The 27,360-nt window shown below is 43.2% G+C and overlaps 1 protein-coding gene across 3 annotated transcripts in view; it reads left to right on the top strand.

Annotated features, from left to right (window-relative positions):
* nbeab (neurobeachin b) overlaps positions 1-27,360 on the top strand; it is a 183,307-nt gene that overhangs the window by 68,370 nt on the left and 87,577 nt on the right. For 2 of the 3 annotated variants that reach the window (XM_076734998.1, XM_076734997.1), the window contains exons 14-32: positions 516-595; positions 1,530-1,592; positions 1,962-2,059; positions 2,513-2,605; positions 4,066-4,174; positions 4,276-4,357; positions 4,467-4,590; positions 5,372-5,564; positions 5,722-6,726; positions 7,620-7,837; positions 8,118-8,271; positions 9,161-9,341; positions 10,380-10,507; positions 10,843-10,950; positions 11,358-11,526; positions 13,326-13,764; positions 20,034-20,191; positions 21,595-21,718; positions 23,558-23,685. In XM_076734998.1, the coding sequence (XP_076591113.1) occupies positions 516-595; positions 1,530-1,592; positions 1,962-2,059; positions 2,513-2,605; positions 4,066-4,174; positions 4,276-4,357; positions 4,467-4,590; positions 5,372-5,564; positions 5,722-6,726; positions 7,620-7,837; positions 8,118-8,271; positions 9,161-9,341; positions 10,380-10,507; positions 10,843-10,950; positions 11,358-11,526; positions 13,326-13,764; positions 20,034-20,191; positions 21,595-21,718; positions 23,558-23,685 (3,654 nt within the window). Of the gene's footprint in view, positions 1-515; positions 596-1,529; positions 1,593-1,961; positions 2,060-2,512; positions 2,606-4,065; positions 4,175-4,275; positions 4,358-4,466; positions 4,591-5,371; positions 5,565-5,721; positions 6,727-7,619; positions 7,838-8,117; positions 8,272-9,160; positions 9,342-10,379; positions 10,508-10,842; positions 10,951-11,357; positions 11,527-13,325; positions 13,765-20,033; positions 20,192-21,594; positions 21,719-22,587; positions 22,708-23,557; positions 23,686-27,360 lie in introns of all 3 variants that reach the window. The other variant, XM_076735000.1, reaches the window with a different exon arrangement.

Genomic DNA, 27,360 nt, shown 5'->3' with positions numbered 1-27,360 from the left:
TGGTTCAGGCATTCTGGGTAGTTTTAATGAGATGTTGGCCGGTGTGACGGGCAGGTGTGACTATGTGACCTTGGGCTGGCTGCCTGGGTGCTATGCTGGGACTGAGACTACCTGGGATACACAGAGACTTTGGATGCAGCTTGAATGATGAATACATTTGGGTTTAATACTCAGAAGTCCCCCTCCTAAACTTCAAGCAGGCAATGTATGTAAAATGTATTTTATGCATTGTTGTATACACACATTTAAGGTGGATCCAGTGCATCAGTACAAAGCTGATGATAGAGTGAAGGAATCTGCAGATGTCCCTGCAGATGATGTTGATGCCTTGCGAACGCGAGACATCAACGAGAGAAATATTTCATTAGCCATCAAAAAAACATGAAAAAGTAACTTGATCACGAAAATAAACCAAGGACAAAATTGCCAGTAAAAACAAAAATATAGCGGGGACGGGAAAGATATCTTACTTGGTTCCAGTTTCACTGCTTCTCTCACTCTCTCTCCATCTGCAGATGGTCCAAGGCCGACCCAGAAAGAAATAATTTCTCTGCGGGCGTTCATGCTTCTCTTCCTCAAGCAACTCATCCTGAAGGTATATCCCACCTGTCTTCATGCCTCGCAGCCCCTCACGCGGCTTGATTTTGAGCTGCGGGGAGAAAATATGGAGATTGTCAAGTCTCCCTGTGTTATCCTTTAAAACGTTCTGCCGGTCTGCTCCGTAATAAATTCAGAGCTTTTTATTTATTTATTACTTTTTCTAGGAAGTGTGCCTGGAAGAAAACCAGTTGTGCTGAAAGTAATTTAATGAATTCATTAGTCAGTCAAGCGAAAATTAATAAATGACAGTTTTGATCATTATTTAATCATTTAACATTTGATGCTTCCAGCTTTTTAAATGAGACAAATTGATGATGATTTTCTTTGCTTGTGTTAATTCTAATTGACTCCCTCTTGGCTTGCTGACTTTATCAAACAAAGTTAGCCCTGATAAGGCGTCCCTTTCGGCTCTGGAAGTGGGTGACAGGTATTTGTTGTAATTTTGTCATTTTACTGACTAAATCGATTTACCATTTAAAAGATGAATGATAAACTCATCAGAAACACCAGCACTAGAGCGCCAGGCTACATCGTACACATTTGATTAGTTTCTTTGAATGTTTTTATGCTGCACAGTTTCAATCACTGTTTTGCTGTCCACATCCCAGCATGCCATATCTCCGCAGATAATTCTCTTGCCACGTGCTGCAACAGGTTTTCCAGGGCATGGCAGAAATAAGAGGACAGAAAACAGGTTTAGCACACGAGACAAATGTGACTTACCTAGCTGTTCAGGCTGTGTTGTTATAGAAACCTAAATCTTTAATTAATTGCACATCCAATCTAAGCACAACAATGAAGATTAACACACTGGAGGCCAAAACACTTCCTCCAGTAATTTCTAGTACCTTCATTTCAACTGTTCTGTACCTTAGTAATGCTGACGTCATTTAATTGTTTACCTGTTTTTTATGTGTGCGTTCTTTCAGGATCGAGGTGTAAAGGAGGATGAGCTGCAGAGCATCCTGAACTATTTGTTAACAATGCATGAGGTACATGAGATTCTGTCCCTTTGAATTCACTCAAAGTGTATTAGTTTGCCACTTTGTTGCACTATAAGCTATAAGGTCACGTTTCATGTTTAGAGTTGGTATTCTAGGAGAAGTTTATTTTTTCCTACCCAGCAAGATGAATGAATCGCTTCGATTAGCAATGGCCAGCCACTGCCCCTGCACTATTGTAAGGTGTACCAGGGCCCCAGGTGTATTCTGCAATCGCAGGTGATACAATTGCAAGGCACATACATTATGTCTGCTGCAGTAGCTTTTACAGAGTCTTAGCAAAGAACAAAGACGGCATTTTTCCCTTTTCACCTGCTTGTTTTTCTCTGTCGTCATCTGTCTCTTATGGTTTGTTTGCAGGATGAGAATCTGCATGACGTGTTGCAGTTGGTAGTAGCCCTCATGTCGGAGCATCCAGCGTCCATGATCCCTGCTTTTGACCAGAGAAATGGAATACGGTAAGCCCCTCAGGGGAAGACACAAGCCCTTCACTCTTCAGGCTCAAAAGGAAGAGGTGATCTCACAAAATAGAACTAAGCACCTAACACTTGTGCTATTGCTGTGTGCCTGTGAGACATGTGAATAATTCATATGTTCGGTGAGGAAAAAAACTGCATGGAGAGGTAACAATATTAACATGTTGATTTCATAGTATGCCATGGATGAGCAAACTTACCCCATGTGATCCTATAAAATATAGATGCACACACTGTAGTGCTGCTTGGGAGCTCTAAGGACTTCATTGTGGAAAGGCTGCTGCTTTCATTGGAGCATTCATTTAATGCTCATGTAAATTCTCCCTGAAAGAAAGTGGTTGTCAGCTAACCAGTGCAGGGCCTTTTCATCAACAGTGCTATACTTTCTTCTGTCAGTGCGCTGTTGCCAGCTTTCGCTGCTTGTGTCTATTGCAGGGTAATCTACAAGCTCATGGCCTCTAAGAGTGAGAGCATTCGAGTACAATCCCTCAAAGTCCTTGGGTACTTCCTCAAGCACTTGGGCCACAAGTAAGTAACCAATTCCAATAGCTCTGTAGTAGATTGTAATTACACACTTTAAGTGTTTGTACACTGGATAGTCTAAAGATTAATGGATTGTCAGATGTCTGTTACGCGTCTAATGCTGTTATCTACTCTGTTTTGTCGTCCCTGCAATGACAGGGTTAACATCATTACGATAGGCTATTAGGTTAGAAACTGAAAATTCATAAATCAGGCTTTACATTCAGGGAGATGATTCATCTGGTCCTGCCACTCCTTTGAAAAAGTGCACAATTAGGAGAGCCAAAAAACTTTTGACTGCATGCCAGTTTTGCAAATTAGGGTGCACGTCTTTGTCGAACACCTGAATTCCTGGCATTGTGCCCTAAAACCATTACTTCACACACAAGAATGGTGGAAGGGGTCCAAGTTACTGTCCCGCAGACTGAAATAAATAATAAAACAGGTACTAGGATGTCAGCATATCCTCTGTATGCTGCACATTGGAGAGGCGAGAGGAGATAATGCCTGTGGGTGGAGAGCCTATGATTCAAAATGCAGGATGCAGAGGATTTTGCTGCGCTCGCAGTGGTGGGGCACCAGGTGTTGTGGTGTTACTGGTGCCTGCAGAATGGAGGGAAAGGGCAGCCATAAGCCCATGCTAGACTGCCCCAGGCACAAGTGAAAGGCCTATATCCTCCAGGGACTCGAGGGCTTCATGAAAACCTGCCTTTCAGCCTTCAATTTAATAGCTTTCATACATTTTAAAGCACCGTCGTAGTTCTATAAGCTCTGCTGCAGCACATGAAGAATTAAACATGTTTCCTCCACACTCTGGTGATTTTATTGCTTTTTGATAATTGACAGTGTGTCTTCATTTTAACGTCATCTTAATTTAGACAATTTAAGCTCTTTCCATTGAGAGTGACTTAGTATGGATTTACACTCAATGCAAACCTGCTGTACCTTGTTGGTCGTTCTGCCTCAGCTTGCTGTGCATCATCAGTCTGCTCTTTTCTCCCAGATTTCCATATTTATGCGGTTGTGAGAAATGCCACTTGTCTCCTAAGTGTCCAATTTGCCAGGCTTCTGCAAAATACAAAAAATTGCAGTCTTATTAGGAAAGTCCAACTCTTCTTGAGGCAGTGGCAGCAGCTTTGGCATCGCTTTCTGACAGCAGTCCTTATGCTGTTTGCAGAAGTATTTTGTCACTGTTGAACCCATTCACCTGTGGTATGCCTCTGTTATATCTTGGAGCCATTCCTAGTGACAAGCTGTCTTCGTTATCCAACACACCTCCAACAAAATTCCCCCAATTTATGACAGCAGGCAGTTCCTGGCACTTGTCTCCAGAGCCCAGCTCCCTGTGGGTGAGAATGGGGAAGCAGGCTGACGGCACTCACTGATCCTTTCAGTAGCTTAGGGAGCTCTAAACAAGGCACTTTGCCGTTTTGTCTGTGCGCGTGTTTGTGTGTGTTTATCCACAGGAGGAAGGTGGAGATCATGCACACACACAGCCTCTTTACTCTGCTGGGAGAGAGGCTCATGCTGCACACCAACACTGTGACCGTGACGACCTACAACACTCTGTACGAGGTAACGAAGCGTTTCCCTCTCAAATGCCCCAACATTGCTGCACCATTGGTCTCTTTGTACAAAATGTGTGACCGATGTCTTCTCACCGCTTCCCGCGCCAGATTCTGACAGAGCAGGTGTGCACGCAGGTAGTTCACAAACCTCATCCTGAGCCCGACGCCACTGTCAAGATTCAGAACCCAAGTAAGCCTGTTACGTGCCACATTGAACTTTATTCTTTCTGAAGCACTCGGCTCTCTGGTAAAATTGAGAATGTGTGTATGTGTTTGTGTTTGCGTGCATGTGATATCAGTGATTCTCAAGGTGGTAGCCACGTTATTGAAGAACTCCGCCCCCAGCACGGAGCCGATGGAGGTTCGGCGGCTCTTCCTTTCAGACATGATCAAACTGTTCAGCAACAGCCGAGAGAACAGACGGTGAGCAGAACTTATTCCTCCTCTTTCTCAGCCACTCCTTCAATTATTGTCCTGATTTATGTATCAAAGAAAGAGAGAACAGACACACTATTCCTCCTCCTCGTGCCCTGTTAAATAGACTCATATTGATGCTAAATCATCCAGAGACGTGCACATGTTCTCCAGCAGATGTTTCTGTGACAGATTTGACAGTTGCTCATTCCTGCTTTCTCTCTTTTTCACCCTCACGCCCAGTCTCTCCTTCTGACAGACACACTTTAAAACATATTGCAATTAAATTATAAGACTTGGGAAACCACTGACCTAAATCAATAACATAATTAGCTGAAAATTAATAGGCTGAAAGTGCTTAGTCAAGTCACACTGTTGAACTGAAAAAAAAAAACAAAAAACACTTAATTGGTTTTCAGTTGCTTCCCCTTTTTTATGTTGGCTGTCATTTTGTTTCGTGAGTTGCTGCTGCCAAATAAACCAAAAAAACTAGTATATGAACGGCCAAATGATCAAAACAGTCTGTCGTAATTGAATAACAAAATGCCAAATAGTGTCTGTATCTTCTTTTCACAGAAATAAGGAGGAACAGAAAGAATAATTATCCTAAAACATGTTTAATTTTGATGGAAAACTTTAAGTAGAATGTTGTTGAAAATGATTCAGTTTGCCATCAAAATCAAATATAAATGTTAAACTTGCTAAAAATAAAAAGATCAGAGTTTGCTTAAATGACTCGTGTATTATCTGGCTCATGTGAGGCACGTTTTATTTGTTGATCGTGCTGCAGGTGTCTGCTTCAGTGCTCTGTATGGCAGGACTGGATGTTTTCTCTTGGCTACATCAACCCTAAAAACTCAGAGGAACAGAAGATCACTGAGATGGTGTACAACATCTTTCGTATCCTGCTCTACCATGCCATCAAGTATGAGTGGGGAGGATGGCGCGTGTGGGTGGACACACTCTCTATAGCTCACTCTAAGGTGAGTGCCGTACTGTGCAACAAAGAGGAAACACTGACCTCTGCTGTTGAGCCAGACATTTCTACCTAATTTGTCTTAACTGCTAAGCTTCTTCTAAACTGATCTTCACCTCATAAATATGTGGCTAACATGGTCTGTAACACTGCCCTTTTTATAGGTGACATATGAGGCACATAAGGAGTACTTGGCTAAGATGTATGAAGAGTATCAGCGTCAGGAGGAGGAGAATATTAAGAAAGGGAAGAAGGGTTTCGTCAGCACCATCTCTGGTCTGTCTGCACAGGCCTCTGGCATCAAGGGCGTGATTGAGATCAGAGAAATGGACGATAACTCCCAGACACCTGAGAGTGAGAAGGACTATGAGAGCGCAGACTCGCACAACCTGCTGGCTGAAGGGAAGGGGCCCGAAGAGGGTCTCAGAGGAACAGAGGGTACGGTAGATGGGGTCAAGGTTGAAGTTCATGACCTTCTGGTGGACATCAAGGCTGAAAAGGTGGAGGCTACTGAGGTTAAGCTGGATGATATGGACTTGTCCTCTGAAACTCTGGGTGTATCTGAGAATGGAGCGCTGGTGGAGGTGGATTCTCTGTTGGATAATGTTTATTGTGCTGCTGTGGAAAAGCTCAGCAGTAATGTTAACAGTGGGTTGTTGCCAAAAAGCAGCATGGATGACCAAAATGCACCCCCTCTCATTACTCTCGATGATGACAAAAACACCATCCCTAATAGCAACAATTTTCTGTTCAGCAAGGTGGCAGGCAGCATGGAGGATAAGCTGCTGCCTGATCTGAGTCCAGCTGAGCCTCTGGTCCTGCCCAGCCCAGAGCCTCCAGTGCACACCAGTGCCAGTGTTGAACTGGGCCTTCTTGCACACATGACAGGCAGTTCTGAGCTCGGCTCCTTACCCAGTATCCTGGAGAAGGATGAGTTTGAACTACAGGCAGCCCTGGAAGGCATCAGCTCTGTGGCTCGTACCGAGGCTGAGGCCTCCTCCAAAAGCCCAGAGGTCACTGAGGGCCAAGCTGCAGCGGCATCTGAAGGGGACCCCCTGACTGTTAAGACCAGCAGTGCAGCAGATGCAGCAAGCAACAATTCTGACACAGAGAGATCAGATGATGGCAAAGAGAAGGAGAAGAAGATTCAGACAACAGCCACCACACAGGTTTGACCAAAGTGACATCATCATTGATGTAAATGAGTTATCCGCTAATATCCAAAATACAGTTTTTCCATTTTTAGACTTTCTCGTTACAGAAATAGTGGAAGTTCACTAGATTCAAGAAAACAGTAAAGCTTAGCCAGAGGGAAAAATAACTGCAGACAATCATTGGTGCTGAAACGTAGCAGCACCAGGGTCAGAGAGTGGAAAGCAAGGAGGGGGACCGTTTGCCATTGTGACGTTGTGTTGACCTTTAGTGAACAGTTCTATATTAACAAACCCATAGGGATCATTCCCTTGCCCAACTCCGGTTGTAATGGGGGCAGAATGGCCTGGTGCACATCAGGCAACATCCCTCTGAGACTCAGAAAAGTGGGCTGCTGGAATAGTTGAATGAGCCAACAGCAGGGCAGAAATAGACACAGTATTATTCTGCAACCATCGCCTGGGATTTGTTCATTGCTCCCCTCCTCTCGTATGAGCTGTGCTCTTTCTCAGAGGTCAGAGTCTTTTGCCTAGACTGGGTCACTGATGGGGGACCAGTGGGAGGCTGGGTTTATTTTTAAGCTTTTCTCTGCTGTTGCATAATTGCTCATGTTCAATTCATCACTGCTGCTTTTTAAACAGGCTTTTTTGCAGGACCTTGCTGACTCATTCATCTTACATTTAGAGGTTGCATTGAGCTTGAGTATTTTTCCTCTACCTGCAGGAAGAAAGAGGTTATTTGAGGACTGACTTCATTCTGGCAATTCATCATTCTTACTGAATATTATGACAGGAGCATTATATCTCGTTAAGGGTGCACTATTGATCTTGACAGAAGAATATGATTAGCAACTAGTCTGTAAACAGGATCTCATGACACTGTTTTTACTGATTAATTGGTGTCCCATCAGAGTCTGCATGGCCGGCTAGCCACTCAGATGGAGAGGGACATACGTGTGGACTTGGGGTTCAGGGGGATGCCCATGACGGAGGAACAGCGACGCCAGTTCAGCCCCGGCCCACGCACCACCATGTTCCGCATCCCAGAGTTCAAATGGTCAGCCATGCACCAGAGGCTGCTCACTGACCTGCTGTTTGCACTGGAGAGTGACGTCCATGTCTGGAGGAGGTGTGTGAAGTGTTTTATGTGTGCTTGAAAGAGACAGAGAGGGAGGCTGAGCGTGGTGCTTGTCGTGATTACTCAGATTGTCCTTCCATGTCAGAACTAACACATACTTTTTTGCTATCTTGAGACATTTATTGAATGATGTGGCTTTTTTTATTTTAATTTTTGCATATGCAGAATTTGAATATTCTTAGTTAAATTCACAGAAAAATTGTGACATTCATATGACGTGGAAAATGCTTGTGCCCATAATGATCCAGTTCTTTCCCTCCTTCTCCTGCAGCCACTCCACCAAATCTGTCATGGACTTTGTTAATAGCAATGAGAACATCATTTTTGTCCACAACACTATCCACCTCATCTCACAAATGGTAGACAACATCATTATCGCCTGTGGAGGGATCTTGCCTCTTCTGTCAGCGGCCACCTCTCCCTCTGTAAGTGCGCCTCGCTCTCTTCACTGTGGAGGAATAACACCATCTAGTGGTAGTTTATTATAACCGCCTGTTCTATGGTTGTCTGTCTTTACTACCTGTGGGAAATGAGACTTGTTTGCCTTTATTGATTGGGGCCACCTTTATTTGCTCAGCTTCACTTTGCTACAATTAATGCTGAGGACATCAATTTGGTACAATTTCATATGTTTGTAATTAACTTCCCTGTGTGTCATTGACGGTTACTTTTATCAGTCTGCTATAATTCTAAGATTTAATTTGCAGGCTTGAACTGAAATTGATTTTAATCGTCTCCTTTTGTTCATTTGTCTGTGCATAGTTTGAGTGCCAAGGTTATTATTTACTGAATTTAATTTTAATTTGTCTCTCTTACTTTCACACTGTATTCACAGCCCATTTGTACTTAATACTCATTACATAGATCTGAAAGTGCACTATCGCTCTGCGCTATCTTCCTCAGAAAATCTCTCCATGTTCCAACACAAAGGAAAGGGCAGCTAACAGAAAAGTGCGTTCTTTGGCTCATCACCTCATTTGTTTTGGATAGTCAGGTGGAATCAGATTAAACCCTCTACTAATTTCTACGACTGTGAAATGTATCCCTGCTTCCTAAGAGATGGAGCAAGACCCTACTCATCCTCACATAATAATAATAAGCCCCCTCCTCCTGACCGGTGTCTCAGGGCTGGTCCTGAATTCAACAGCACCCACCGTGTTTATATGTCTAATATGACCCATCTTCTCTTGCTTGTATCCGTTAAAACATATTGTTTTATTTACAACTACAGAATATGAGAATGTAGCATAGACGATATCGTGCATGATCACTTTTGTTTTATGTGACTGGTGTCTTCCTCGTTGCTTGTGCAAGACGGAGTTGGACAACATCGAGGCAACACAGGGCATGTCCTCAGAGACCGCCATCACCTTCCTGTCCCGTCTCATGGTTATGGTAGACGTGTTGGTGTTCTCGAGCTCCCTCAACTTCAGCGAGATTGAGGCTGAGAAGAACATGTCGTCTGGCGGCCTGATGCGGCAGTGCCTCAGACTTGGTAAGATCACGATTGTGAGTTTGCTGTCGTGATGTGAGCGTCAGTCAGTGCAGTGGGGTTTCGGGAGGTAAGCCGCATCTTTTGCCAGTTGCACTGGAAAATTGATAAGCTAGAAAATGCCATGACAATATTCTCTTCACACACTCTAATAATTCTAATCCCTGAAAATCCTCTGTTTGATCAGCAAAGCTAATTAATTTAAGAGTCCTTTGCTAATTGTGTACTAAATTGGAGAATGTGCAGGGTTTTGCTGCAGTAGAAAAGGACAGGATCATAATTTTGGAGTTTATAACAAGGATAGTCAATCATTTGCAGTGCAAATAGGTCCTCTTTGCAAATGGTAGCCTTTTGTGTTTGTCATTGGTGTGTCCCATAGGACTCCACGGTCCTCTCTGTCCTTGTGTGTTCGAATGTGTACAGAATAGAGATTTTTTTAATGTTTTATATTTTACACTTGAATGCAAAGTAGATGACTGCTATATTCAGACAGTCAATTGAGCGAATTGTAAGAATTCATTTTTTCTAGTGGATTTATTTCATACATAAAGGAAGCATAGAAAATGTGTGTATGTGTGCGTCTTTGTCTCCGCATGTGAGTGTGTCTGTTCCTATATCCGTTTGCGCTTGTAGGTGTGTGTGTGTGTGTGTGTGTGTGTGTGTGTGTGTGTGTGTGTGTGTGTGTGTGTGTGTGCGTGCGCGCGCGTCCGTGCGTGCGTGTGTGTGCGTGCACGAGTCTGTGTTTGCTAGATTGTTGACTCCAAGTTGGCTCTGGGGGATGGGAAATAGCCTTCAGACTTCACAGTGTCCTTGTTGCAAACATACAATCTCTCATCACTGGCTTCAGTGTGAAATCAGTCTGGCTGCTGATTTTACTCCCGGCTCCTGTGCAGGCAGCGTGGAACAAACAGTCATCAGAGATAGCTGATTACTTTTAAAGAGGTCATGAATGTTATCGACATTTAATTTCCATTTAACTCTGAAATAAAAGCCTATTTGTATGCTCTGTGTGTGTGTGTGTGTGTGTGTGTGTACATACAGTGTGTTGTGTGGCTGTTAGGAACTGTCTGGAGTGCAGGCAGAGACACAGAGACAGGGGAAATAAGTCTTCCATTCCCAACAACCACAAGACTCAGGAAATGCTGCTAAATGCTGTGACTTCCAGCAAGGTGGGATGTGATGTCATAGCTTCACGTTCGGTGCCCCGACTTGCGAATGCCATCTATGCAATGCCTTTAACTGTACAATGATTTGCCCCATGCTTATCATGTGACCTGAATAGTGACATTAAATCATTTTTTTCCTATTCTAAATGTCACTTATACTCCCTATTGTGCTAAATTAGCGTTTGTATACTACCTTACAAATGCTGATAAATTTTTCATTCAATATTAGTCATTTCTGAATCCTTACAATTATATTGAAAGAAAATAGCAAAAATGTGTTTAATGTAGCTTTGAATGAGCAGAGTAGCATGTCATATTGTGTTATCTTTCTGCTTTAGACAGCCATAGAGACTGTCCCTAGTAACCTGTCTCCCATCAAGGACCCTGATCGCCTTCTGCAGGATGTGGACATCAATCGGCTGCGTGCTGTGGTGTTTCGTGATGTGGTGAGTGCAGGAGTATGCGTGTGTGTCTGTGTATGTGTAGGACGTGTATGCGCACAACATGCACATGTTTGTGACAAAGACTTGAGAGGATGGAAATAGGATTTTTTTTTTTTTTTGGCAGACAAACAGGTGTGCAATCTAACACCCTTCAGTTAACAGGTGAAACGCCAAAGGTGCCCTTGTCCACTGAGCTGCAGTCTGTTGAACACAAGCCCACTAAATTTGAATGGATATAATTCAAAGCAAGTATTAGACGTATTTTAGAGAATACTTGGAATACTTTGAATATATTTTCATGCTCTGTGCAAGGTGCTTTTGCTGTGAGAGAACCATTTCAGGCAGCATTGTGTGAAATGGGATTGTCCGAATAGAGACTGGCGTAACCATATTGTGATGCCTCTCCACAGGATGACAGTAAACAAGCCCAGTTCCTGGCGTTAGCTGTGGTGTACTTCATCTCTGTCCTCATGGTCTCCAAGTACCGTGACATCCTGGAGCCCCAACGTGAGACTGTCAGGATAAGCAGCCAGTCAGGCCGCAGCATCCGTCAGGAGATCAACTCACCAACCAGCACAGGTGTTGACAGCTGTGCCCTACCCTTCTTACATCCATTCTTCCTGCCCACTAATCTTAGCTTGTGGTGACTGTGTCAGATATAAATGAATGTTAAGTGTTTTAGGTCCTGTCTGATACACTGCAGCCAGCTTGAGCTGAAGCTCCTTCAGTATAATAGCAGGGATACCCTGCCTGCACTCTCCTGGCTCACATATGATTTATTCATGAGCTCTGCTAATTGCACTGCACAGAATTAACTGTGGAGACCGGAGCTGGAGATGGTAGTTGTGAACGTGAATAGGCTTCATCGTTCTCTATGAAATGAAAGGTAGTATTTGCCTCAAGTCATAAATCATACATTAAGTCACATGAAAGGAAATCAGCAACTGCCAACAAAGGTTTAACACAATGTCTGCTGCAGTGCCAACTTGCTATTATGAGATGCACCAGTGAGCATACTTCATCAGCTTCCATTCAGACAAAAGGTTTAAGTGAATAAAAGAAACAAGAGGAGGAGGAGAAAGGCCAAAGGAAATATGAAAGTGTAATATTGAAGAGCTCAGAACCCACAGAGAATAAAGAAAGAAAAGATGAGCAGTGAGAAGTTGAAAGATGAGAAAGCAGCAGCATGCTGACCAACTACTGTGGGTTTTTGGGGCAGTGGAGCCAGGCTTGCTATTTTCAGCCCCATCTGTCAGTGCCCATTAGGCAAGCAATCCACCAGAGGAGAATGGGATCATAGAGGTTGCTGGGAGGAGAGAGGCACACTGCCGCCTTCATAAATTTCACCAGAAAATGGGGGAATTTTCCAGAAGGCATGTGGCAGACGATTGTCTGATGGACCAGGAAGCCAGATGACTTGCTGGCTAAATCAGGCCCTGCTGACCTTGTTAGGGGGCATGTGATGAATATTAATATGGCCTGTCTTGCATGTAGGTAACCACTGGGTCAGGGTGGGCAAAAATTAGACTAGAAAGGCACCTCTGCCCAGTTTCAGGGGACATCAGTATTTACTGGGTCAAGTTGATCACTGTATAGACAATGCATTTTCAGATGTATTCTTGGTTCACACTCAGCCTCTCATGCATACGCAGTGTATCACATATTATGCACCAGAATAATGGAGCAACTATCTGACTCCTCTGTCACAGTTTCAAATAATTGAAATAGATGTGCCTCCCAGGGCTTCAGGCTGGAGGAAGGTGAAGAAAAGGATTCATGTTTTATTAGCATAGAAAGAGAATAACCAAGAGATAATCTCACCAGAGGATCAGAGCTTCTGGAGAGAGATCTAAGAAGCTGCGTTGCCACATGGCTCTTTCTTCACATGCTAAATTTACTCTTTGAGCAGGGATGTAAAGCCAGCTCTGAAATGCAATCTTAGTCATTAGCCTTGGTATCAAATTATTTTATTTTAAATCCCCATTTCTTACGTCTCTCGACAAATATTTTTGTGTCATCTTAGTAGGCATATAGAAAGACTCATTATGATAAACAACTGATATGCTGATATAGATAGTGTAGGATTGACAGAAATTGTTAGAATAATTATTTGATTGATTTAATCGCTGAACTAATCTATCCAGCAAAAGCACCAAAACATTGGATGGATATAACTTTAACTATTTCAGACTGTGCAAGCTTGTTTATTCTTTTAATCTTATTATTATTTTTGACTAAAAAAGTACAATGAAAAGCTGAAAAATAGAGAATTATTCGATCAATTTTGCATTAGTGTGCATTTATTTGACTGTGGCTAACAGTACCTGTCACTCTGTCTTTTCTGTGTTTGTGTGTGTGTGTGTGTGTGTGTTCTACAGAAACACCCCTAGTGTTTGACAGCAGCAAGGACCATCCTGCACCATCAGAAGGCATCCACATGGACAGCACCCTCCCCCACACAGACTCTGGTATCGGAGAGGAGCAGGTAGCCAGCATCCTGAACGGGTCTGACCTGGACCACAGCACAGGAGGGCCGGATGCCATGAGGGAGCTCATATCTACACTGTCCTCAGAGGTGAAGAAGTCCCAGGACAGTCTGTCTGAATCACCCAGCATGGAGGCGCTGAAGTTGTCCTCCTCTATGATCAACATTAGCCAGCCCAAAAGGGGCATCAATGTGAAGGAGATTCTGAAGAGCCTGGTGGCAGCTCCAGTGGAGGGCATGGAGGCTGGGCTGGAGCCTGTGTCCTACCCAGACCCTACTGCCAAGGCCCAGGCGCAGGCCATGCTGCCCATGCAGTTTCACTCCTTTGACAGGTGAGGAAGGGTTTTTTTTGTTTTTTGTAAAAATAAAAAATAAAAACTGTACCAGAGGTTTTATAAAAACAAACAGTATAAAGTGATAATAAATTATACAAAAAAAAAAACTGTATTATTGTAGGTTTGACTGTATCATGTATCAGAATATATCGCCTGCAGTCACTTCACGCCGTAAAAGATGCATCTGCGTCAGTGCTATCACTCATGTGACCGTAACATCAGTTAATCCTCTTGGTTTATCTTAGTTATCCAGTATACCACTAATGGTTTTTAAGCAGCGTGCGACACATTATTCATTTCAGACCACTTGTATTGTGCTCATCCCCCACGGCAAAGAATTCCAGTGTTTGAAAAGGTCTCTGAAGCACTGTGGCACTGTTGCGGTTTATTTACATTCCTGGATCAGATAAAACCACACAGTAATCTGTCTGGATTTGGGGAGTTTACAAACCTGCTCCTGCAGGGATTTCAAGCTTCAGCTCCCCCCGATCCCTGTCCCCTGTGATGGGTAAAGTTTTGAAAATCATAATTTTTCTGAAAGCTATTTCAACTGGTTTAGCACAAACAAAAACTTCCCCTGTCCTCTGGACACCACTGATTTGGAAGAGTTTTCGAATGTGTCTGTGTAATCACTGCCAGGCCCCAGAGAGACAGCAAAGGACACACTGAGTCAGGAGGAACAATGGGGCCTCCCTTCTTTTTAATGCATACTGCTGCTGCTGGTGAGCCTGATGAATAGGGGAGAAGATGGAGGAGTATGTGGAGAGAGGACGGCTGAGAGGGTGGGGGTCTCCAGGGCGTTGATGACAGATTAAACAGAAGCGGCCTCACGCCACACCGCGGCCGGCCCTGTCGCCCTCACCGCTCACACCCGTAATGGGAACTGGCAGCCTGAAATGAGTCGCCAAAGCAAAGTGTATTATTTTTGAAATGCTTTCACACAAACCCTCCTGACCACATATACAACTTTTTCTCATGCTTTTCATGTCACTCCCCCTCCATCCTCCATTTGCTGTGTCTAATTGTTTGCCACCTGCCAGCGAAATGAGCTGCCAGACATGGACAGGCCTTTCATTTGTCTGTCAGGGCGGCAATAGATTGGGAGTGACAACATCAAAAAAAAAAGAAAAAAGGAGAGAAAAAATGGCTTTAAGTGGAGTGCACAGGGGCAGTCGTCGCAGAGGCCCCTCTGCCAAAGACTTTCATAGAGGAGGGGTTTAAATTGCTTAACATCCAGATTTCCGCTCGACCAGATAGGAATACAGCACTTTATCTTCTTTAATCCTTAACTTCCTCCCTTTCCTCCTCTCATTCCCAAAAAGTCTCCAAATTAGCTCTTTGAGATTTTGTTTGTCCTTAAATGTTTGATATTTCCCATGATGCAGAGCAGTGATAATTGGTTTTAATTGAATTTGTGAGTGGAGTGTAAGCACATTTCCACTGTATCATCCGAGTATTCCTGAATAAAGCACTATTAGATCCCATCTATTGGATTTATAAAGGAAACATTTCTTTGGTTATACTTAACACCGTAGTCGTCTCCCGCAGCCGCAGACCTCATTAATATTAATTCCAAAATTAATCCTTGCTTTATTCTCTGCAACTCAATTAAGACAATCCTATTAATAAGATATGTGCTAGATAATCTATAAATGATTCATGAGCACTCCGCTAATTAATTATTCATTAAAAGAGGTTCATGCTTTATCAACATCCTGTAGATCTAATGTAATGCCCCAGCTATGCCAGCTGTGCAAGAGCAGGCAGGCCTCTGCCGGAAGATGCAAGGAAGGGATGAATTTAGAAAGCGAGATTAAATTCATGCCCAGTTCCGACAATCAAAACATGCTAGTGATGTTCTGATATCTGTCAATGAGATCTCACAGGGGAGAGCAGCGCAGAGATCTGCTAAATAAATGATACTTGTCATCAGTGTTCTTCAGAGCACAGCTGTATCTCTAGAGATAATATTTTGAAGGCTTTCAAGTTCTTCTATGACTCTCTCAGACTCCCCTGTGTGATTTTAGTTGATTCTGATCTGCTAAGTTTCAAAAAGGGTATTTTACAACTATTTTTGTTATTTTATTCCTGTTAGGTGGCTGTCAACCAGGCAACAGTGTGTCATTTAATATATAATACAATCTACTTTTTGTATATTCTATCCATAGAGAGAAACTGCAGAGCTGTTTCATCACTTACATAAAACATCATAAGGTCGATAATTTTGAGAGATCGATTGAAGAGTAGAAACAGGTGTGAGATGAATTACTGAAGAGCCTTAAAAACTTTGGATTCCAGCATGTTTTAGTTCATTTAGGAGATAGACTGTGGAGATATACAGTAATAGCAACATAAAACAGTAAAAGTCTGTGTTGTTTTGTTGAGGGAGGATTTCTGGGGATTTGCCGCAGATGACAGCAGGCTTAGCTCGTACCAGAGCAGAGGCCTGGCCTGTGTCACCCAGAGTAACTGCCGGAGATTGGACAAGACATTATCTGGCACCTTCACAAACCCAAAGGCCAACGGCAGACCTGATAAGGACAAGCTTTCCTTCTCTTTCCTGACAGGGAGCTCTTGCAGGGCCGAGTTCACTGCATCATCTTTAATCCTCGGCCAATCAGATTGAGTGGGTGTGTCTGTGCTTTCATTCGCCATTACACGAGGTCACAAGTGTATCTTTCATCCTAAGCCTCCACAGGCTTTTCTTTATGTGTTTCATTCATGAGCTGTGCCCCTTTCTCCATTCGCACCATGTGATCTTTTGTACAGTAGCCACTACAAATATCCTGTAAGGAAAAACCACTACAACACCATCTCACCATCACTATGTAACATCCACTGTCTGTTCCGTGTTTTGTGCTTGTTGCCAAGAACCACATCAAGAGCTGTGTTACCAGTTGATGCTGAAAAAGCATTGATCAGTTAGAGTGATCCTACCTTTGGAGACCGTATGGGTATTGGTGATGCTGTCATTAATGATTAAAACATTCTACACTAACCCATCTGCAGCTGTCATTACAGTTAATTTCCTCCTTCTCCTCCGTTTATAATACGTAGTGGACAACGGGAGCCGCTCAGTCTTATGCTTTTCATTCTTGCTATTGAGCCTTTGGCACAGACTGTAAGAGAGGATAAGGTTTTTTTTTTGCGTTCAACAAAGCAGTTTTATCTTCATATGCAGATGATATTTTATGATTTTCGAAAATATTTCTCCCAAATACTTGATCTCTCTTAAGAGCTTAGTCGAATCTCCACATACGAAATAAATTGGAAGAAGACCACATTCCTTCTTCTCAACTCTGTTGCAAAAGATGAGCTGCTGGTTATGGATATGCCTGTGGTTAATTAAAATACAGCCAATGCTAGAAAAGACTGTCCACAGGAATTTTCATATTATTGTTAAATCTATAAATATCTTTTTCTGGTAGGATAGCCATTATAAAAAAAAAATGCCATTCTTTCCATTGAACATCTTTTTAGTTCAGTGCTCTTTTTTCTGACCTCCTATTGGCTACTGGGAAAACTCCAGTACATAATTTCACTATATTGAAAGGGAAAAAGTAAGGAGTTAAATCAGCATTAATGTGCTGCAGATGCAGAACATGTTCAAGCTTAGGGTGATCCCTGAGTGTAAGTGTACCAGAACACCGTGGGCTGAAGACCGATGATGGACTTGTGGTGGTATCAGCAGATCTGCGGCCATGTGTCTGGGACACTCGAGTGAAGAGACTAGCAGAGCTGTCAGCTGATCACCACCAGCTGGGGTTGGATCAGATGGCAGGGTCACTGCTAGAGGCCTGAAGCTTTGGTGGCTCCTAAAGCAAAGAAGGACTTCAGGGAGGCGCTTCAAAAGTTTCAGACTTTTTCAGACTCAGGCAGAACTGCTGACCCTGACTGAGGATTTTGTTGAGCTGTGGGAAGTCCACTTTGAGGAAAACCTGAGTTTGGAGACCCAGGGACAGGGTCACCCATGTCCATGACCTTCAGCATGCACTAGGGCTGTTTGCAGTCGAGTGTGAAGCAGTCAGGATGCGAGTCAGCACCAGAAAATAGTCAATTGCTCCCTCTCGGTTGGGAGTGAGATGCTGCCCCGAGTGAAGAGGTTTAAGTGTTTCAGGGTCTTGTTCATGAGTATGTGAACTAGTACGACCTAAGGTTAGAGAATAAGATGTCAGATACAACCAGTTCCTCTGTAGTGTGGCTCAGCTAACCCTTACAAACAGTGTAAGGACCTTGCATATCCAGAGGAAGGTCGGTGTCGAGCTACTGCATTGAAAGGAGCCAGTTGAGGAGGTAAGGGATCTGATCAGAATGCTTCCTTGGTACCTTCTTCTATAGATGTTCTGGGCATGCCCAACTGGTAGGAGACCCCAGGGTAGACCCAGAACACAGTAGAGAGATTATGAGTCTAATCCATCATGTGAACATCCAGGATGCCCCAGGAGGAGCTGGGGGGAGGAATGTCTGGATTACCTTGCTTAGCCTGCTGCCACCGTCACTCGGCCCACAGATAAGCGGCAGAAAATGGATGCATGAACTACTCAGCAGCAACATTAAACAGGGCTACTATAGACACCCCTGAGGCTTGGACAGGTTATATACCATAGGCACGGCGCAAGGCCGTATCCTCTGGATGAGTTTCTCTTGGTTGTTATTGTTTCTATTTTAGAAATATCTGTAATATTTAAGAGAGAGGGGAGATGTCTTGCACCGTATACTTGAGTATGTTTGTTGTATCTGGGAATGAATGCATGAGGTACATTATGAATTAGTGTTTATATCCAGATGTACGTGTGGTGTGTGTATGCTTGCATATATGTAAACATACATGACTGTAAGCAGATTTATAAATTGGACTGGGTACATACTGTACATTCACATTTGTTTGTTTTTTCTTCATAAAAACTTTTTAAAATGTAGAAGGGAAAACTTTGACTTCATATGCACATTATGCATTTTATTTTGACTTTCCAATTTGGTACCATCTCTTGCTTTTCTACTTTCAAAGTGTCTGTTTCTCAAAAAAATAGAAATACAAAGTCATCTATGTAGTAACATAATATAAAAACCTGCTGTGTATATAGGCCATAATCCACAAATATGTCTAACACTCTCCATGTTCTTTCAGTCAAAGCCAGATGCTGCTCTGTGTGTCAGCAGAGTAAATGCCGAAGAGAAAGGCCTTGAATCTAATGCTCAATGAGCCGTAGTTCTGTCAGTTCAAACACAGACGGTAGCTATGCAAATGCATGTCAGTAACAACTGCCAAGTTGCTCCTGGAGAGCCTCTCATTAGGGTCCGGGATGTTTTCAGCTCTTGCGAGCAGAGCAGAGAGCAGCAGAGGGCCAACAGTGGCAAGAGCAGATGTAAGGAGAAGTGTGGTAGCTGTCTGGCTGGCCTGCTGCCCTCAGGTTTATTTACCTTAGCCACTTATGTTCATGTGTGTGTGTATTTGCATTGCATGCGTTATACTGAAAGATGGAGTCACAGTTCAGGATGTTTACCTTTCAGAATGTTCTGACTAACATCTGGGCAACCTCAAGATGGCCGGACCTGAGATCAGAGACAGTGACACTGAAGTTATTAGCATTCTCCTTTTTTCCTCTAAAACGTAAATTCATTTTATTTTATCCACTGTGGTCCGGGGGTATTTAAGAAAGACGGATTCAAAAATTCATTTTATACAAAAGTCATGGAAATTCTGCATATTCTGTTCCAAGAGCAGGGCTGAAAAGCCTCTGCTGGCTTTACTGAAAACTTTATCATGACTGCTTCTGTCCTTAAGCTAACCTGCTATGTGGCTAATTTAATCTTAACTTCTGGTCCCAGACAAACTCCATCTCTTAATTATTGGGCTCACTGTAACCTTCTGACAAAACAGAAAAAAAGTGTATTTCAGCCATAATTGTAGCCCAGGTGTCTTTTTTTGTCTGGGGCCATAAATGAGAGTTTATGAATAATGCTATGAAGCTATCACAGATTGAGTCTGCAGTTACCACCTGCACTCTAGAGGGTTTTAGTGTCTTTCTTAAGGGTAATTTGGCAGGGAAGATGCTTGCTAAAGCGAGAGCATAAACCCACAACCTCCAGCTTTCCCTCGTCACTGTGCAGCTCTGCCACCCTGACTGCATCCATTTTGTATTTGATGTTTACTCTGCAGCAGTATCGTCTTACGATGTGAACTCTGTTGAATTTCTGTTTCATTTATTGCAGCTGTTTTTCTGTGCATATGTGAATGAAGCATATTGAGTGTGTGTTTCGTGTAGGAGTGTGGTGGTGCCTGTGAAGAAAACCTCCCCTGGCAGCCTGGCAGTTAACACAGTGGGAAGCAGCAGCAGCACCTCTGCTGGGCTGACAGCTGGCAGCACCCCCAACATCTTTGCTGCCGCCTCTGCGACCCCCAAAAGCATGATCAATACCACGGGTAGGTCACGCACAAGGTTGCTGAAATATGTTTACACTGTTAAAATACTGCATTCAGCCTTAGTAATGTCGTTCGCTTGCAAATAACACTAGTTTAGAGCAATTTGAGTAATTCCGGTTTATCTTAATGACCCAGTCTGTTTTTTTTTCTCTCTTTGATGCTGTTCCAAGAATAGAAACAAAGGTTTTCCCCTCTGCTACATCATGTGATCCTGTTTGCCTGTGCAGGGCCCTGTTCTTACCACTAGGTGGCCCTCTTTACCTTGCTATAGTCCCTATCGGTGCACTGCTGAATAGAAACTCGTCAGCCTCTAGGATTCCTCCTGATGCAGCCAAATCAAGTGTTAATCTGCAACCTGGATCATAGAATTGAACCAACACCTTTACATTCGTGCAGGGTTTGTACACATACCTTTGCTGTGGAGTGTGTGTTCCTGTCTGATTGACTGCTCGCCCTCTCTCCCTCCCCTCTGCTGTCACGTCGCCTCTCCTTGGGCTCTGCTGCATTGAGCCGGTTCCACCTCAGGGCTCCTGTCGTCTGGACCTCTGAAAGGACCCACTTAACACCAAAAACCATTAGGAGCTCCAACACCTTTTTAATGTGCTCCATTAAAAAAAACTTTCCCTCTCCTCTCTGAGCCCCTCTGCAGGAATGTGAGAAATGTATCCGAGTCAAAGTGTGCTTTCAGCTCGAGCCGCAGACTCTCACCCAAACCCCATGATCTCACTCACCCCGGGTTTAACCTCTCACACGGACAGTTAGAATGATTTTAAACTTGCGCTTATGCTGCCGAGATGATGTGACTCGGGGCTCACCTTGAAATTACAGTTGTCACGATACCCTAATTTTGGTTTCACATTTAAAAATTTGACTCGGATGCTGATTCTTCATCTTTTTCGTCCTGTAAGCAAAATAGCTCCATGTGTTGCTGCTGGCACCGGTTTGAACAACCAGCCTAGTTGCACTTGGATTCAGTTAGAGATTTGGCGCACAGTTTGACCATGTTGTCATTTGTTTGACGTGGCTGAGATTTGCGCTGACTGTTGAAGTCCACTGTCAGGGGCCGGACTGCGGCTGCTTTTATAACTTCCCATTCTTTTTTTTTTTCTTCTCCTTTCAATGATTGAAGTCTGCCTCTGGAAGTGACCCTGAAATGTAATTTCAGCCAACATATTATTTTACTTTTTAAGTTTCATTATTACATTAAATCTTTGACAACATAACCATAGTAGTATTAAAATACTCAAAATATATTTTACTTAAAATTTTCATAACTCAAAAGTCAACCCTCATCCCTCTGTAAAATTATGTATTAGATCTAATTTTTATTTGATTATATTATTAAGGATGTACATATTAATAATTACATAATCTTGAATTGCTTCTGTTGGTCTTCCCTGCAGGAGCCACTGACGCAGCCCCCTCTACCACCTCTTCCTCCAACTTTGTCAACGGAGCCACCAGTAAGAATCTACCGGCCGTGCAGACGGTGGCCCCCATGCCCGAAGACACAGCAGAAAACATGAGGTACGTCAGAGCCCTTTCTGTTCACCTGTGCTGGTGTTTCCTGTGTTAGTAAACTCACTTCATTTGAATTGTGTGTAAAGTCTCACCCGCAAAGGTTTGCGTGAAGCCTAATTTCCACATTTTTTAAAATTATTATTATTATTTGGAAATGTTTTTGCTTTCCTTTGAACTGATTGATTCATTTCACCTGCTCTGATTTGGGGCATAACTACGACGTCTGCATGCTCACCTTTAATGAACGGTGGTTTATTTATTTTGGTAAATTCAGACATTTTCTTTGTCTCTGCGTAGTCAAAACAAAATACCACAAATAAAACGGTGGCGGTTTTTTTTTTGTTTTTTTTTTCCCCTACGACAAAGTTTGGCATAATTGTTTGTGTGTATCTGTGTGTGTATCTTCCTGCGACCTTGGCTCATCTTCCTCACTTGCTCTAATAGTTTGTGACAGAGGTCCTTAGTTCTGCTCTTCCACTGACTGCTGAGCCCAGGTCTTTCTCCAGAGTCTCTCTCTCTCTCTCTCTCTCTCTCTCTCTCTCTCTCTCTCTCTCTCTCTCTCTTTGCTTCAGTGTGTTCTGCTAGAGGAACAGAGATTCAGTTTCCATGGCAGCAGTAACTGACATCACTTAGTCTAATTGTGAAGTCAATGATAGTACTATCTCTCTGCAGAGCCGGCGAACGCCTAACTTATATTTTAGATGAGGGGAAAAAAAATACATCCAACCTGAGTTTCCTGCTCTGGTCTAATGAAAATCACAAGTGAATATAATTATAATTTTATAATTAGTTAATGAGCCCAACATTTAAGCCACCAAACAACATGAAGCGAGTACTGCCTGTGGTGTAATTTTTCATTTCTCTCTCTATTTCAGTGCCTTTTGTGAAGTGGACCAGTGTCCACTGCGCGAGGGGCTGACGCCTCCTGAGCTCAAACCCTTTAGCTCCCTGACAGGATTACAGGCAGCCTCCAGAGGTGCAGGCCAGTGTCTTAGGCAAGAACTTTTCTGTTAGCCACCTAGACCCCTCACACCCTGCTTTTTATGCTAGTGTGTCACCCCTTTGCTGTGTTTTCCCAGGGAGCTGAAAGGCAGATTACATGACACACACATGCAAGGAACACTCATACAAATCCGAAACCAGACATATCCTCTCTCCTCTCTTTCTCTGTGTCTCTCTATCCTGCTGCTTTCTGCCCATCGTAGCTGGGAAAACAAGCCTCTACTCTCCTCATGTTGCCTAGTATCTGTGTGTGTACACATAGCAGCACAGAGATATGTTGTAGCTTGAGTCGTATCTCTGCTTGTATACAGTCTGAGTTGTGTGGCTGCATGACTCCAACTCACAGTTTTTTGGAGGTGCTCAGATAATGTCAGGCCACAGCATGTAGTGAGTGTGTAGACGATAAGAAACTTCTCTGTGCAGTGTTGAACAGCTGTGATTCCATGCGCAAGCCTGGTAACATGCCACAACAAAGAATGCAAACAACTGCTGAGAAATCTTCTTTCAATGCAAAAAAAAAAACAAAAGGAAAACATGTTAATGTGTTTTTTAATGAAATAAAATCTGCTCTTCTGTACAATCTTCAGCTCTCCGGTGATAGGATGATGGCTATCTGTTTTGGTTTGCATCCTCTGAAATGTGTTGGTTACCCTCTGCACCCACCAGGACTACACGCTATCTGCTGTGAGCTCAGTGCACTGGGTCGACTGTGAGGCTCTCACTGCTCTTTTCCTGCCTTACTCTTGATGGAAGGCCACGACGCTGCCTCACTTAGATTTTTGCTCCACTTCTGGTGTCTAATTACCTTTTGCTACTTCTGTTTTGATGTGTTTTTCTTGACAGCATCACTACAAAGCTGGAGAGGGCCTTGGAGAAGGTGGCACCCCTGCTGAGAGAGACCTTTGTGGACTTTGCACCCTTTCTGTCGCGCACCCTGCTGGGCAGCCATGGACAGGAGCTGCTCATTGAAGGTACAGATGTTGTATAGCGCAAGCTGTGTGTGGAGTCCTGTACGCACCACCCTACCATTGTGTGCACCCCACTGGCTGCCACATTGATGGATGTGTACGCAGTAGTAGGTGTTGACAGGAGAGTCACTACTTTGCACACAAGCTGAGGGTCTGTCACAGTCTCATTAAATCTGCTTTCCCTTTAATTCATCTCGTGACGTCTGTGTGTTTTGTTTTCTTCATGCTTCACTCCACATATTGAGGATTATTCCGAGATGTAGTATTTTTAAACATCACAACAAATGTCATGCTGAAATGAATGTTGAAATAACTGGTGGCCTTTGCCTCATGCCAGTGATATTTTTAGTTCTCAAAACAAAGATCGCATTTCATCCTGTTGCTTGGTGTTAAAAGGCGATTCTGTCTTTTTTTAGTCAAATGTTTTTTGTTTTTATTTTTTTACTTCAGAATGAATTTATGGGAAGCGATTTCTTGTTTTTTATTGCAGGAAAATTAGAAATCTTAAGATGTATGTACATTGGACATCTAGTGACTTTTTTACTGTTTTGTGCCATAAAGAATCAGTCCAATCCAAATCCACTTACATGGAAAGTAAGTGAAGTATAGACACTTACACAGGCCTTTTTTAATTTGTAGTAATGTCTCAGAGACAGTAAAGTCTACAGTAATGATCTGTTGATGTTAAAGTGATGTAGCACTGGAAGTTAAACCTGGATGCTTCAGCACAGGCCTGGCACTCTCTATCACAATGAAATGGCCTTCAAGATGAATGTCTTTACTATAACAGCTTCAGAAATGTATTTGAAATGGCGTGACAGCATTCATATTGCATATATTTAATGTGCTGGTCTGACTGGCTTGGCTGTGCAGCGTTTGCAGAAGTGTGTGATCCCTCTGCTGCACTCCACTCTGGGCTCTAGTCTTATTTCCTGGTGGCTATGTGAAGGCTCCCATCGCCTTCCTCAGGCCCCAGGTTGGCAGTCGCTCACAGTGAGACTCGTGCCTAACCTCAGGGACTGTCTGCCTGCATGTGTGTGCACTGCCACTCAATTCCCAATGGTTGTTTTGGCTTGTATTCACAAGAACACACTGCCACCACAGCCAGCACACGCACAATGTGTGAGTGTGAGTGTCTGCAGACGTTTGTCTGTGTGTGTATAGTGTGGAATATACTGTATGCGTGTGGTCTCTTGACTTGCAGTTTGCACAAACTGAAATGATATTTCTGCCTTTTCTCACTGCCAAAGTCTTTTCTTTTAGCTGTAAGCTCAACCTGATATTGGCTTCAAAAGAGAATGACAGCGGGCTGAAAGAATGCACTCCTGTGACTTTATTAAAAGTGGTTCCTGAACCAAGTTGCCTGACACATGTCCACTTTCCCGAGGAAAGTTTATTTACAAAGGGTTCACACTGACAGGTACTGTTAGATTATTGCAGCAATTGTCATTGCTGGCAATACTGTAGTATTTTAAATAAAGAAATCTCAAATATTATACTTAAATTTGTGTAACTTATTTTTGTTAATGAGCTAGATCTTAAATTTGAAGATATTTTAATTGTTTTAAAATGGGTGTTGCTGGTTTTTAATTTAAGCTTTGAATATAATCAACCATGACATGTGTACCCATTTGCAGGCTCTTATTTATATGATCGTGTATAAACCAGTCTTGTAAAAATATTTAATGAAATGATGAATTAAGTTCTTGTCTACAGTCATTAACAGGACATTTACTGCTCACATTTACTGCTTTTTTAAATGTTTCCATTCCAGTTGCATGGTTTTTCCTTCATATATCAAAAATACATTATATATGTATACGTATGTAAATAGCCATGTGGGTATGGCGGCATCTGTGGCGAAGGCTACTGACTCAAACTCAGGGGAAAGGAATGAAAAATCAGGTAGCATAGCCTTGACAAGTGTGAATATGCCTGTTACCCTTTCACTCAAAGTCTGTCAGCAGACTGACCAAGCTGACAAACCAGAGCTGAGCTGAGAGTGTAACCCCACAAACAAGGTCGTGGACAGACAGCTCGGGCCTCAGTGCTCTTCACCAGACATGTTTAACCCTGTCTGGGTCTGTGAAAAGTGCACCCTGACATGGATTAGAGCATGTTTATCAGACAAAACAAACACACATTTACCACATGCACTTGAAATCTTTAAATCTGGCTTTCTTGAGCCGCTCAGGTCTGTCCTAGCTGCAGTGTATGTGTCCAAATGGTTGAGCTGATTTTGCTATCCCTCCCTCTCTTTCTCCTTTTCTTCCTGGCCCTTCCCAGGCTCACAGTTGAAATACTGTGCTGTAGTGCAAAGGCGCTCCATTTACCAGTAATTACCAGCCATCCATCACTCCCTAGATTGCCTGGGGTCGAGCCCCCCTGTGCCCCCTGTGCCCCTTTGCCTCACCCTATTCCTTCACCCACCCTGAAGACATGTGGTCACTGCGGCAATTATGTTGAGTGCACCCTGAGCTTTACACTTGGAGTTGGTGGGTAAGGCCTGTGTGTGAACACTGCTGCTGTTGTGATGCCTGCCGCCTGCTTCTCGCTGTCCCCTGAGTGGCCCAGTCTGCCGGCACATTGCCCCACAATGCCACATTCACCCGTGCCTTAACCCTGCCCTGTTTACAGGAAAGGACTGGCAGGCCATGTTTAAATAGAATGCATTTAGTTTGTCTACCAGCACAAGGCCAGGGTCAGTCGGCCACCTGACTCCTGTGTCAGACTGGACTGACTTATGGCTCAGCATGTCACAGCTATAACAAGAGGTCAGCCGTGGCACTCTGTGTACAAGAGAAGGGTCACATCCTCTCAGAGTATTTACAATACGCTTCCTCGGACAGTCTCCCCTCATGAATAGAGATGGATGTGCAATCAGCGACCTAAACATCCATCCAGTGTTCTGAATGTTTGGCATTCTGTGTTATGTTGTGCAGTATTTACACAAGCAAAGCTGTAACCATTGAACTTTAATATCAAGCCATGATATAACTTGGATATTTTGGTGTAGTCGAGCATTAATCTCTGTATTAAAAAACCTGTCGACTAATTTTCTTCTTCAATTTTGTTCACGTTTGGCATGTTTGGATGGACAGATCGTGCTTTGTGTGACATTTTGATGTGAGTGAAAATTGAAAAGAGAAATTTTAGCTTTCTAGCTAATTTCAACACGTTATTCACAGAGCAGTTGCAGTAGGGTACAGGTGTCGTGCAAAGCACATTATTTTCTCTTTTAGAAATGAGTCACTGTGATGATAGCAAATTATATATACCATTGTTTCCTGTTGCAGATGCTGCACTGCACAATGCACAACTCCTGCAACGACATTAACTGAAATATTAGATTAAGAATATTTTGCCCTCTCCTCTGATTGACACCCCGCAATCGATGAAACAGCGGTAGCCCTGTGGTACAGAGTTCTACTCCTGCCAGCTATAATGAGTCCTAGAGAGCTGCATTCTTTCTTTTACTAATGACTGCACCTTTAATGGTTCTCGCCAAGTGCAACAGAAGGAGCTGGAGGTGTAGAATACGAGACCAGTTGCAGCCATTGTTTCTGCAAATGAGCTTTTCACACCTGCCCTTGTTTCATTAGAGAGTTGTCGGCTTCTGCGGCTCACCGTCTACAGAATGGAGATGAGGGAAGAAGCTGTGAATGTCTGTGTTCACTT

This window comes from Chaetodon auriga, chromosome 7 (genome assembly GCF_051107435.1).
Source record: "Chaetodon auriga isolate fChaAug3 chromosome 7, fChaAug3.hap1, whole genome shotgun sequence".
NCBI lineage: Eukaryota > Metazoa > Chordata > Actinopteri > Chaetodontiformes > Chaetodontidae > Chaetodon > Chaetodon auriga.
This window is presented reverse-complemented; position numbering and strand designations above follow the sequence as displayed.